Here is an 11,957-nt window from a genome sequence, read left to right on the forward strand (position 1 = left end):
TTCACTGTACTATTATATGTTGAATCTGCGTAGATGGAGGACAAGCAAAGACTAATGTTCCACGTAAACTTTAGGAAGAACATCCTGACAGTAAGAGCTGTTTGACAGTGGAACATTCTCCCACAGAGGCTGGATGGCCATCTATCAGAAGTAGTTTGATCGTGTATTCCTGCATAGTAGGGTTTTGGACTAGATGGTCCTTGGGGTCTCTTCCAGCTCTAGGATTCTGTGATTCTCCATGAAGGCCTCAGCCAGTTGCGGGTCCCAGGAATGTGCCTACCACATTTTCAAAGCCCAACTGGATGCCCAATCCATTCTCAAAGCATGATGGAGATAGTTACAACTTTCCTGTCTCTAGCATGTGGCAACTACCTCTGAACAAGTTATTTGTCATGTCTATATGCTGTGATTGTTCCTTCATGAATTGGCCTAATGTTTTTAATACAGAAAACAAAACAAAACAAAAAAACACAAAACAGCATACAGCCAGGCCAGGCAGGGAGAGAACAGTATAATGTAAGAGTCCCTGGAGACACATAAAGCTGGGGAGAGGGGGTAAGAAGGATATATATACTGTTATGCAAATTACTCAATGTCTTCATATACCTCTAAGTGTATGTTTGGAGCATTACTGTCCCAAACTAATGCCTAGTCTGGAGGAGGGGCATTGCAGTAGTGTTAGTATTTATACCAGCTGGACAAATCACTTGCTTCTCATTGGTGGTACAAAGGAGGCATCTTTCCACTCGAGACCAGGAAATCTCAAGCACTTAGATACAGAAGTGAGAGCTGCCTGGTTTGAGGTTCGAACAGAGACCGGTTTGGCTTCTGTTCCTCTGTGGCTATTGGTTTTGTTCTCTATTCTGGCTTCATGGTCAAGCCAAAGCTTTCCCCTTGTCAAAGAGTACAGCTGCAGGTGGTGCCTGAATGCAACAAAGAGAGCTGTGTGTGTCCTTGATCAGTGTTGCTCCCAGGGGAACACATCTCTGGCATCCACAAGAGAATTAGAGCCTGTCTATATGTATTTTAACAGAAGATGTTTCTTGCTTTTAAGGTACTGCAAAATCATGGCAATTTTATTATTATTATTATTATTATTATTATTATTATTATTATTATTATTATTATTATTGGATAGGTGCATAAATAATCCATTTTTTTCAGGGTTTTATGAGCAGGGAGAGGGAACTCATGTACTCACTATCATTATTCTTGGGTTAAAAAATAACAGTCATGATTCCTCCAAACATCAGGATCCCTAACCTTCACAATGGGTTTAGCCATCCACTACACTGTCTCTTCCACTGTAAGGCTGTGTAAACTCACCAAATGAAGGAGCTGCTGCTGTTTGCCTGAGGAACAGGCCAGGCCATATATGACATTTAAAACATCATTTGTATCTGTGTAAATTATTATTTTAAATCAACAGTAACTCTTGGGGTTGATGATAGGGACTGCAATACAAGAAGGATTAGCTCAGCCTTTCCCAACCTGATGCTTTTTAGTTGTGCTGGGCTACAACTCCAATCATCTCCAGCCAGCATGGTTAGATGATGACAGCTGTAGTCCCAACACATCTGAAGGGTGGCAGGTTGTAGAGACCAAGCTAACTCTCCTCCCACGCTGTAATCCCAGAAAAAAAATCATAACCGAAGCACTTCAAAGGTGCTATTAGGCATATGAGGTCGTGGTGGTTACTATTAGTGTTGACAGAAGTTTGATTATGTACATTGAACCTTAGTGGAAAATACACACCTGGAGACTTAGACAGACCAAAATAACCAAGCCTTTTCCAGTCTTCTCTTACCACAGTGTGAAAAATACATACCTTACAGGTAAATCATACTGTGCTTGGGAAGAAAAAAAAATGATATGCTTCCATGTAAAGAAAATGGCATCAAGTTGGTAGATTCACCTTTATAAAGCAACTAACCAGTCTACAACACATTAAAAGATAACTGCCACAGTAAACATTTATTTTCTATCTATTGAGGCTAGGGTAGTGCTTATATTTTGTGTAGTAGTCTCTTGAGCTGGATCAGTGGGAAAGTGAGATCCTGAACAAGAATAGAATGGATTAATGTGTACTATGTCCTCTCTAACATGATCTGATCTCTGTCCTTGAGGGGCTGGAAATCAATCTTTTTCTCTGCACCTCTCTTGCTTGGGGTATCAGCCTTTCTGGTCATGCTCAGGATTGGGTGGGGTTTGGTCTAGGAGACCTTCACAGCCTTGGTAGCTGTTCAGCAGAGAAAAGAAGTGTCTTTGAGATCTTGTCACTTATTTACTCTTACTGGAACAAGCAAATGGGTGATAATACCCACTCACACCTCCACTGTTCAGCCACTTGACCAATCCATGCTAAAGGATAAAACAACAACATTTGGTCTTGGGAGAAGCTGATAAAAGAATTGCTAATTCTCCCCCAGTGGTGTGATTGAGCTTAACATGGGGTGCCAATAGCCCCCGCAGAAGGAGGTGACTCTCGAGGCTTGTCAAAGAAGATGGAGGAGGACATTTCAGTTTTCAGCTTGCCATCAGAGCCAGCCTCACTGGAGGCAGCTTCCTGACCACACTCATCACAACAGCAACAACAGCAGTCCATGAAGGCCTGGCCCAGTGGCTTGCACAGGCACAGCAACAGCACAGGAGTCACTGAGCACTTGAAGAACAAGAAGAACTGGTTGACGAGGGTTAGGAGGTCCAGTGTCTGCTTAGTCATATCAGGAGACAGGTAGGCCACGACAATATTGCTGACATTCTCTGGAATTGTACAAAGGGCATAGATGACTGTCAGGCCAATCACTGTGCAATTGAGTTGGCTCTCACATTGACCATGCTTACTACCACGGCAATCGGTCTTGTCTGTGCTGCTAATCCTTCTGGTGACCAGCTGGCAGCTGATAGTGAAGAGGATGGGCAGGCAGAAATAGCATCCAAAGTACCACCACATCCTGGCATTTTGGTAAGTGAGGACCAAAGAATAAATTGATTCAGGCAGCTCCTGTGAAGGTTTCATGGTGCAATAGTCACTCACCATGCCAGAAGTTGGAGAAGTGTCTTGTGCCAGCTGCCAGAGGAGGATTTCTGGTATAGAAAGGGTCATGGAACCCACCCAGATAACAGCCAACTTGGCAATGATGGAGTGACAATGCTCAATGGGCCGGAGTTTGGCTTGAGGACTGGTGGCTGCATGGAATCTATCAATGCCCAAGGCACAGAGGCTGAAGGTGGTTACTCCCAAAGAAGACACCTAGAAGCACAGAACAGAGACAGATTGTTGACCTATGGAACTGAGCGGACAAAAGAGTGTAAATTAGTTTGAAAATAAGAGAAACATCTTAAAGTAAACAGAGGAATAGCAAAATTGTTTTTTCTACTTTGTAGAGAGAGTTGGAGGGAGTAACCCTCTTTCCACTACAGGAAGTTCTTCCATTGTAGAAGAATTGATGCCATTCCCATATTATGCCATCTTAATTCACCAAAACTACTGTACAAGGAATAAGGTAATCCCAGTCCCCAACAGTTTTCTTAGATGTGTCCTGGAGCACAGCTGTTGGTTAAGACTTGAGCCACCTTGAGTCCCTATAATTAGGAGAAAGGCGAGATGCAAATAAATATATTGTAGGACCTCAGTATCTGCAGATTTGCCATCCACGGATTTGAGCATCCTCAAATCCTCAGATGGCAAGCCTCCATTGTCCCCAATGGCAGCACGTGCACATGGCTGTATCCTCATTAGGGACAGCCCCTGTTGTCCCCAGTGGTGGTGTGTGCATGCAACCATGCCACCATTAGGGGCAACGTCTCTAATGGCAGAATGACCACATGCACACACAGCCATTGGAGACAATGGGGGCTTGAGCATCCATGGATTTTGATATCCACGGGGGGAGGGGATGGTCCGCAATAGAACCCCCATGGATACTGAGGTCCCACTGTAATAATAATAATAATAATAATAATAATAATAATAATAATAATAGACTAGAGATATATGGAATTACATTTGTTTGCATCTGGAAACATTTTGGAAAGTATTTATCCTGTATGGGCCTAACTGAATGAGATAGCATATTCAGAGTAATGTATGAGGCCTATTGACAGAATAGTCTTGATTAATTTTTCACCGTGAACCATATGATTCATAGCAGACAAGAGAAGCAGCACCAGCAATTAAGGTGAGCAACCCTGGGATACATCAATGCCCAGCCTTCTCACTAATATGTTCTTATCCTTTCCCATGCTGACTTGATACTAAGGGCATGCATTATTCTATGAAATTATGCTGGTGTTAAAGCAGCATTGGCTTCCCTTAACACTACAAATGTTTTGGAAAATGGCTCCAAATTGTCTGCTTGCAGCTGTTTAGCTATCTGTACTACTACTTAACTACCATGACAACATTCCTTGCTGGGTATGGTTGGTGTGTGTGTGTGTATTACGGCTGATATTCAGTTCTAACGCTACTGTAAATTTACTGTGTGGACGCTGAAGCTTTGGTTGCCTTTCCTAAACCTTTAGCTGAAATTGTTGTTGTTAACTGTTGTCAGTGGACTTGAACTTATGGCAATCTTATAAATGAGAAATCTCTGAGTCACCCTTTCATCAACAGCCTTGCTCAGGTCTTGCAGATGTGAGGCCATAGCTTCTTTGGTTGAGTCCATCCATCTGGAATGTGCCCTTCCTCTTTTCCTACTGCCTTCTATCTTAAAAAGCATTATTGTCTTTTCTATTGATTCATGTCTTCACATGATGTGGGCAAAGTATTACACAGAAACATCCAAGGAGCATTCTTTTCTTTCCATCCTACTCTTGCTCAGTTGATGTATGTTCTCCCATATTTTCACCCTTTAGATTCCTTAAGAACCAGCCACAATGCTATTTATATTTTATTATTTAACTATGTTTACTAATGTTTTAATTTTAAACTTAATCAGCAGATGGGAAGGGAAGATGATGCATGGTGGGAAGTCTGTTCTGTTTTTTGGTTTGAAAACCTTTGTCAATTAAAATAAAATATGCATTTGGCTACAGAGTAACTTTCTTCTGAAGTCCCACCTCCTCTACATATTTGGCATCCCTTAATATTCCACAGGCTATCAGGCTCAGGCCTCAGTGGCACATGTAGCAAAACATATGTGCACTGCACCAGTTTGTATTACAGAGTGCAAATCACAGTTTCAAATGCTCCTTTGTTTAAAATTTTAGCAAACAGAAAAACAGGATAACAAGCAAAAGGCTAGGATAAATTTTATTTCTTGAGGCCCTTCTTTTCTATTTGTTGTTGTTGTTGTTATGTGCCTTCAAGTCATTTCTGACTTATGATGAGCATAAGGGGTGTTCTTGGCAAGATTTGTTCAGAGGAGGTTTGCCGTTGCCTTCGTCTGAGGCTGAAAACATGTGACTTATATACAATTTATTCCTGGGAGACTGGGGCAACGTTACATGATCCTCCACCTGTAGCAGTACCATCTGAGGACTCTTACCACCTTATTCTGCTTCATGGCAATCAGGCCCTACAGATTCATACTTACCAAATGTAATTGGCACCTAATTGTGGGGAATGGAGGAAACACTTGTAGTGCAGAAAAAATTCTCAGGCCACTAACAAGTTTTCCCTAAACAAGCCTTGGTCCTGCAAGTCACTCTAAACAAAACACCCCTACCATTCTGCTTCTTACTACCCAATGCATCCGTTCTCTGAGCACCAAATGAGTTCAAGTAAGTTTGTTGATGTCCCCAACCAGTCCTTGTTAAATTTCCGCTGCATTCAGAATCCTAGGAAAACATCCGTGTTTGCCAAAAGGGAAGAGGCCAAAGCGTGGAGGAGAAAATGCCAAGGGCTGGGTGGATTTGAAACACAATGAAGAACATGAATAAATATCAGCTTGGCCTGCCCTCCCCCTCATGCAGTGCACTTCATTACAAATGCTGTGCTTTCCCTTCACCTCAGGAAACACAACACCCCATTTGGACTGCAGATTGCCCCAAAGCTCTGGGCCCTAATTGCAGGCACCCGCTCACTTCTGAGGGGAACAAGAGACATTCATTGAACGCAGGAAGGATCGGAAATTGGGAAGAGAGGCATACTTTCTTCAAAAACTTTCTGTGTCCTTTCAACCAGAGCCAAATCTCCACATAACAGAGCATTTCCAGGCTACAGCTTGTGCCTCTGAGGTCTGCTTCTCACGGTGCTCTTTAAAGAAATGGGTAGATGCTCTCACAATCTGATCTTAATCTGGAAATACACCAACAGAGCAGGCTGACAATGCGCATGCTTGCCTTCAAGATGCCTTTTAGAAGCTAGAGAAGGTCGGAGGGCTTCCTTGTAGCAATAGCGAATACAGTTCTATACCACTTATCAATGAACTCAGCACTCCCTAACGGTTTACCACGTGTAGTAAGCCAATTGCCCCCAACAAGCTAGGTACTCATTTTAGCAACCTATGGTAGTATGCAAGGCTGAGTGGTCCTTGAAGCCCCTGGGATCAACATCACAACCTTGTGGCTGCATTACAGGCATTTAACCACTGCTCCACCAGGCTCTCTTGTAGGCCCAGCATAAAGGCCAACCCAAGACATTTTGAGGTGAAAGACTGTGGTACTCTTGTTTCCTAAATAAAAGCAGTATAGACTTCTAAACTGTACCTTAGTTCAACAGTGGTGCTGGGACAGTTTCCACCATCACACCTGACAGCAGCAGGCTACACAGAATATACAAAGCTCTGCCCTCCAGTACCTTGCTGCTTCCACCTGAGTTGGCTGCCTCACTTTGCCTAATGATAAAATCATAGAATTGGAAGAAACCACAGGGCCATACAGTCAAATCTCCTGCCATGTAGGAATACACAACCAAAGCACCCCGGACAGAAGGTCATCCAACCTGTTTATAAACCTCCAAAGAAGGTGACTCTGCCACTCTCTGTGGCAGCGTTTTCCACTGTTGAGCAGCTCTTACTGTCAGTAAGTTATGCCTAATATTTAGATGGAGCAGTAGAAGACAAACTAGAAGAGCAGTATTTGGAGCAGCAGCAAAAGACAAACTTGCTCCATCTTCAACATGACATTCCTTCAAATATTTATGTCACCTCTTAACCATCTCTTCTCCAAGCTAAACATGCCCAGCTCCCTAAGACTCTTCTTATAGAGCATGGCTTCCAGATCTTTCATCATTTTGGTCACTCTCCTCTAGACATGCTTCATTTTGTCAACATTTGTTTTTGAATTGTGGTGAAATGACTTGAAGGCACTTCAAGGGAAATGACTTGAAGGTATACAACAATAGTCCTATTTTAGCTTTAGCTTAGGACACATGGCAATGGCAGATGTATTTGCTTCCTTACATGTTTGCCCTATTTATTTATGATGTGGATTGTTAGGTGTTTAATTTGTGCTTCAAAAGGAAAGTGTAGGTGACGTGAGCTAAACTACCTTCCCCAGTTAATCTTTTCCCTAATCTGTCCGTTGAATTCCCTTTCCTTTTCAGGTTGTATCTGACATCTGAAGTGAGATAGGTTCAGAGAAAAGAGCCTGGAATGATAGCTTATAGAGAAACAGAAAGAGACCTAATGCCCTAACGCAGGGGTAGGCAACCTGCGGCCCGCGGGCCGGATGCGGCCCGGCGAGGCCTTGGGACCGGCCCCAGCCTGGTCCTGCCGCCGAATGCCGCCGGGGCCTTTGGCCTCTCGCGCACAGGGGCAAGGGGGGCAATTGTCTATAGACGCCTCAGAAACATGCATTTATATTAACATTTTTTAAAAAATCAGCAAATTTTTTGTGTGTCCTCCACTTTTTTAAAAAAAGTGTCCACCATTTGAAAATGTTGTCCTACATTTGTCCCGGTTTATTTATGTATTTAATTTTTTTTAAAAAAATTATTTAATTATTTATTTTTTTACTTCGGCCCCCCAGTTGTCTGAGGGACAGCAACCCGGCCTCCGGCTCAAAACGGTTGCCTACCCCTGCCCTAACGGTACCAGATTATATCTCATCTTTGAAACTAAGCAGGGTCAGCCCTGGTGATTACTTGGATGGGAGACTGCCATCCAGTGCACCAGTGCTGCAGGATATATTTTAGAGTAAAGAACTGACAAAACCACCCCTGGGTATTCCTTGACTAAGAAAACCTTATTAAATTGATGGGGTTGCAATAAATCAACAGGTGACTAGAGAGAGAAGGGTTTAGTTCCCCTTGCCACTTTGATATTAACATTACATACCCCACCCCACCCCACTTTATGCATCATAGGTGCCACTATCTGCTCAGGCTGATGCAGTACCAGGCCTTCAGTCTGGGCATCACAAATTTGTGTAATTCAAGAAAGAAACCCATACCTTTAAAAATGGAGAGGGGGGAGGAAGGCTCACTTTTGACTGAAACCAAGGGCCTATTTGCAATGGAATGTCAAACCAAACTTGTTTGGGGGAAGAGAGGAAATATATAGCTGTGAAAAGTTCAGATGGAAGCATGTAATGGTAGTTTTGTAATTTAAAAAAGGCTAACTGTTAGCCCAGCAGATAATGGAGGTGGATTAAGTGGTCACAACTGAGAACAGAACATTTGTTTAAAATCAGCTGCCTCACAATAGGTGTCAGCATCTTTCCAAATCACACAAAATATTATTTCACTTGAAAAAAAAACTTCTATGAAGAATAAATGAAACCCATGATCCTTCATCTCTGTGGCTACTGTTTATTTCAGACAACCTCTTATTTTGGAGATGTAAGTATGGAAAATATAATCCACTGAGTATTTATCCTGAGCAACTCCACTGAAATGAGGTATGGGTATGAGTATTACTGTAAGACTAGTACAGAATGAAATACAGACTATTTCCTGGGGTTCATTTTAGACAACCAGTCATTTTGGAAGTATTCTGGATTCTGTTAACAAGGTCAGGACTCAGCAAACAATCACTTAGATATAGCACTGTTAAAGAAATCCCTGCTTCCAGCAATGACACATTTTCTCACTACCACCTCGGTTTCCTTGATTAAAAGATGCATTTTTTTTATCAAGATGTATCCTTCATCTTGAATTAGGGGAAAGCATGCTTTCTGTGGCCCACAAGTATGGCTGTAACTGCACAATCCACTACACATGCATCCACTTACACACACATGCACATGACAACTTTTGCAAGGGCTTAATGCTAAAACAAATGATCCCTCACCACCATGCCCAGCTCCTCTGTAAATCACAAGCTTTGCAATAAAATAAAGTAAGGCAAATGCAAATAAATTCAGATTATGGAGCATACAAATAAAGCAGCATGAGGACTTATGATTCAGCTATCATAAACAGTAATAGAAAATTTCTTAATGTTTTGGCATTTACCAAGAATATTTGCTGAATTAATGCAAATATTACACTGCATGACCTAGTTTTATTTCCAGCATGGTACAGGGTATACATAGAGATTCAAGGGTGGAAGGTAGTGCTCAACCAGCTTAAGTCTGCAACTTTTGCAGATGTTGGCAACTTTTGCAGTTGTGGCCTCTGAGAGTGATAGCACATGTAGACTGCATGAATATGTCATTGACCCATGTTTGCATTTCTCTATTTTCCTACAGCAAGCCCTTGCCCTGCCCAACTGCCAGTGATCCTGCCAAACAATACCATTGTCTTCCCTGCCTCCTCCATGCACTGAGCTGTCCCTATAACCAGGCTCTGAATCACTCACAGATGTTCCACCACCTGCACTGCTCTCATCTTGCCTTGAATTGGGAACTCAGCAGAGAAGCAATAGAATGAGCAGAACAGTCGCAGCTGAAATGGCACGTTCTCTTCAAGCAAGTAAAGATCTATTATTATACTATACTATTTGGGGGAAACTAACACAGGCAAAAGGCCAAGTCTGAACAGCCATATTGCACATGCCTCACAAAAACCAATAAACAAAGCTAATAAACATGAAGTTACATCAAAACCCAGGTTCTGCCAACATTCAAAATTATGTTACTCTGAATAACACCATGTACCCTTAAAGCCTTAGGGAACACCCAACCAGCTAGTACAATAATCTCTTGAATACAACCTGTCCCAGAGCAATAGGTGCAACGGGTTCAAACTAGAGGAAAAGAGATTCCGCATAAACATTAGGAAGAACCTCTTAACCGTAAGAGCTGTTTGACAGTGGAACATGCTCCCTTGGAGGGTGGTGAAGTCTCCTTTGGAGGGTTTTAAGCAGATGCAGTTGCACTGAAACCCAGCTTCTGCCAACATTCAAAATGATGTTACTCTGAATAACACCATCTGTTAGGGATGCTTTGATTGTGTCATCCTGCATGACAGGGGGTTGGACTGCATGGCCTTTGAGGTCTTTTACAACTCTATGATTCTATAATTCCATTTGTGCAAATCAGCACCATTACTGTCATCAGTACCACCACCACCAATTTCGTTGTTGGTGTGTTATTGTGCCACCATTGTGCATAATGTTTATGGGAAGAATGGGGAACTTGTGGCCCTGTATGTATTGTTGCATTCCAATCCCTGTCAGTCTCAGCCAGTATGGCCACTTCTCAGGGCAATAAGATCTGGAAAACTGCAGGTTGACACCATAAGGTACAAGAAATTTACTAAAATTTTCTACAGAGGAAGCAATAGAAGGGGGAAGAGAAGATGGAAGCAGTTTTCCAGTTGCAGATACTTAAGCACAAGTTTAAGTTACTGTATGACAGAGATACTAGAGGGCTGCACTGAAGAGGTTATGGGGAATGTGACTTCTTCTTTGTTGTCTCTGTCACTTACAGAAGTAAGTCTTCCTGCACTTGCACAGAATGTTCAGAACATTCTAAAGTTGAAAAGCATCTTTGAGCAGAAGGTCTGCCCTTTCTATTGTATATATCAGCACTATTCTATCTATTTTACCGTACTTTTTTCCTTCCCCCATTTTAGGTGTTTCAGGATGCTGTTCCAAGCATCTCTACCACCACAAGACTAATCTGTCCAGGATGTTGAGTATGAAAGGCCCTCCTGATGTTAGACAATTGTACTTAATTATATTCATAGAATCTTAGAATCCTAGAATTGGAAGAGATCTCAAGGACCATCAAGTTCAATCCCCTGCCATGCAGGAAAACACAATCAAAGCATTTATGTGGTTCAAGAACTGTAATTTCATAGGACTATTTTGTTGTTAGTGTTAACTGCCCTTCAATCAACCTTGGCTCATGGCAACCCTGTGGCTGAGACATCTCCAAGACTCCCTGTCCTTAGCCTCTCTGCTCAGGTCTTGCAGGCTCAGGCCTATGACCTCTGTGGTTGAATCCATCCACCTGGCATATGACCTTCCTCTCTTTCTCCTGCCCTCTACCTTTCTGAGCTTTGTTGTCTGTTCCAATTATTCATGCCTTCTCATGATGTGGCCAAAATATGACAACCTCAGTTTGGCCATTTTGTCTTCCAAGGAGAGTTTGGGCTTGATCTGTTCTAGAACCCATTTATTGGTCTTCTTCACTGTCCATTGTATCCTCAACACTCTTCTCCAGCACCACATCTTAAATGAATTGATTTTCTTTCTATTTGTTTTTTTCACTGACCAGCGGTCACATCCGTACATGGTAATTAGGAATACAATGGCTTGTGCAATCCTCACTTTAGTGCTCAGAATTATATCTTTGCACTTTAGGATCTTGTCCAGTTCTTTTTGGACTACAGTTGTACTCTGAAAATTAACTTTGCAAGCTCTGGAGAAAAATGATGCCAAGGGACAGGATTGCAGAGTGGAAAATCTAACAAACACTACCTCTCCTCCCCGTCAGCAGTCCCTTTGCTTTACAATGTAATTGCAGGAAGACTTGTTTTTCTTCAGACAAAGCTCATCACATATAATTTGGTCCTCAAATTTCTTTGCAGTTGCACTTAAGACAGATTTCTTCTGGTGGGCTTATCCATCCGACCTCTTATAGGAGATCTTTAAGACAAAATGCTTCACTTCTGGTTATGATGT

General features: G+C 42.2%; 1 protein-coding gene across 1 annotated transcript in view; it reads right to left on the reverse strand.

Annotated features, from left to right (window-relative positions):
• Window positions 1–1,955: 1,955 nt before the first annotated feature.
• GPR37L1 (G protein-coupled receptor 37 like 1) overlaps window positions 1,956–11,957 on the reverse strand; it is a 15,573-nt gene continuing 5,571 nt past the window's right edge. Inside the window, exon 2 of the mRNA XM_042465186.1 lies at window positions 1,956–3,253. Coding sequence (XP_042321120.1) covers window positions 2,444–3,253 — 810 coding nt within the window. The 3' untranslated portion in view covers window positions 1,956–2,443. The remainder of the gene's footprint in view (window positions 3,254–11,957) is intronic.

Source organism: Sceloporus undulatus, chromosome 4, assembly GCF_019175285.1.
Source record: "Sceloporus undulatus isolate JIND9_A2432 ecotype Alabama chromosome 4, SceUnd_v1.1, whole genome shotgun sequence".
NCBI classification, from domain to species: domain Eukaryota; kingdom Metazoa; phylum Chordata; class Lepidosauria; order Squamata; family Phrynosomatidae; genus Sceloporus; species Sceloporus undulatus.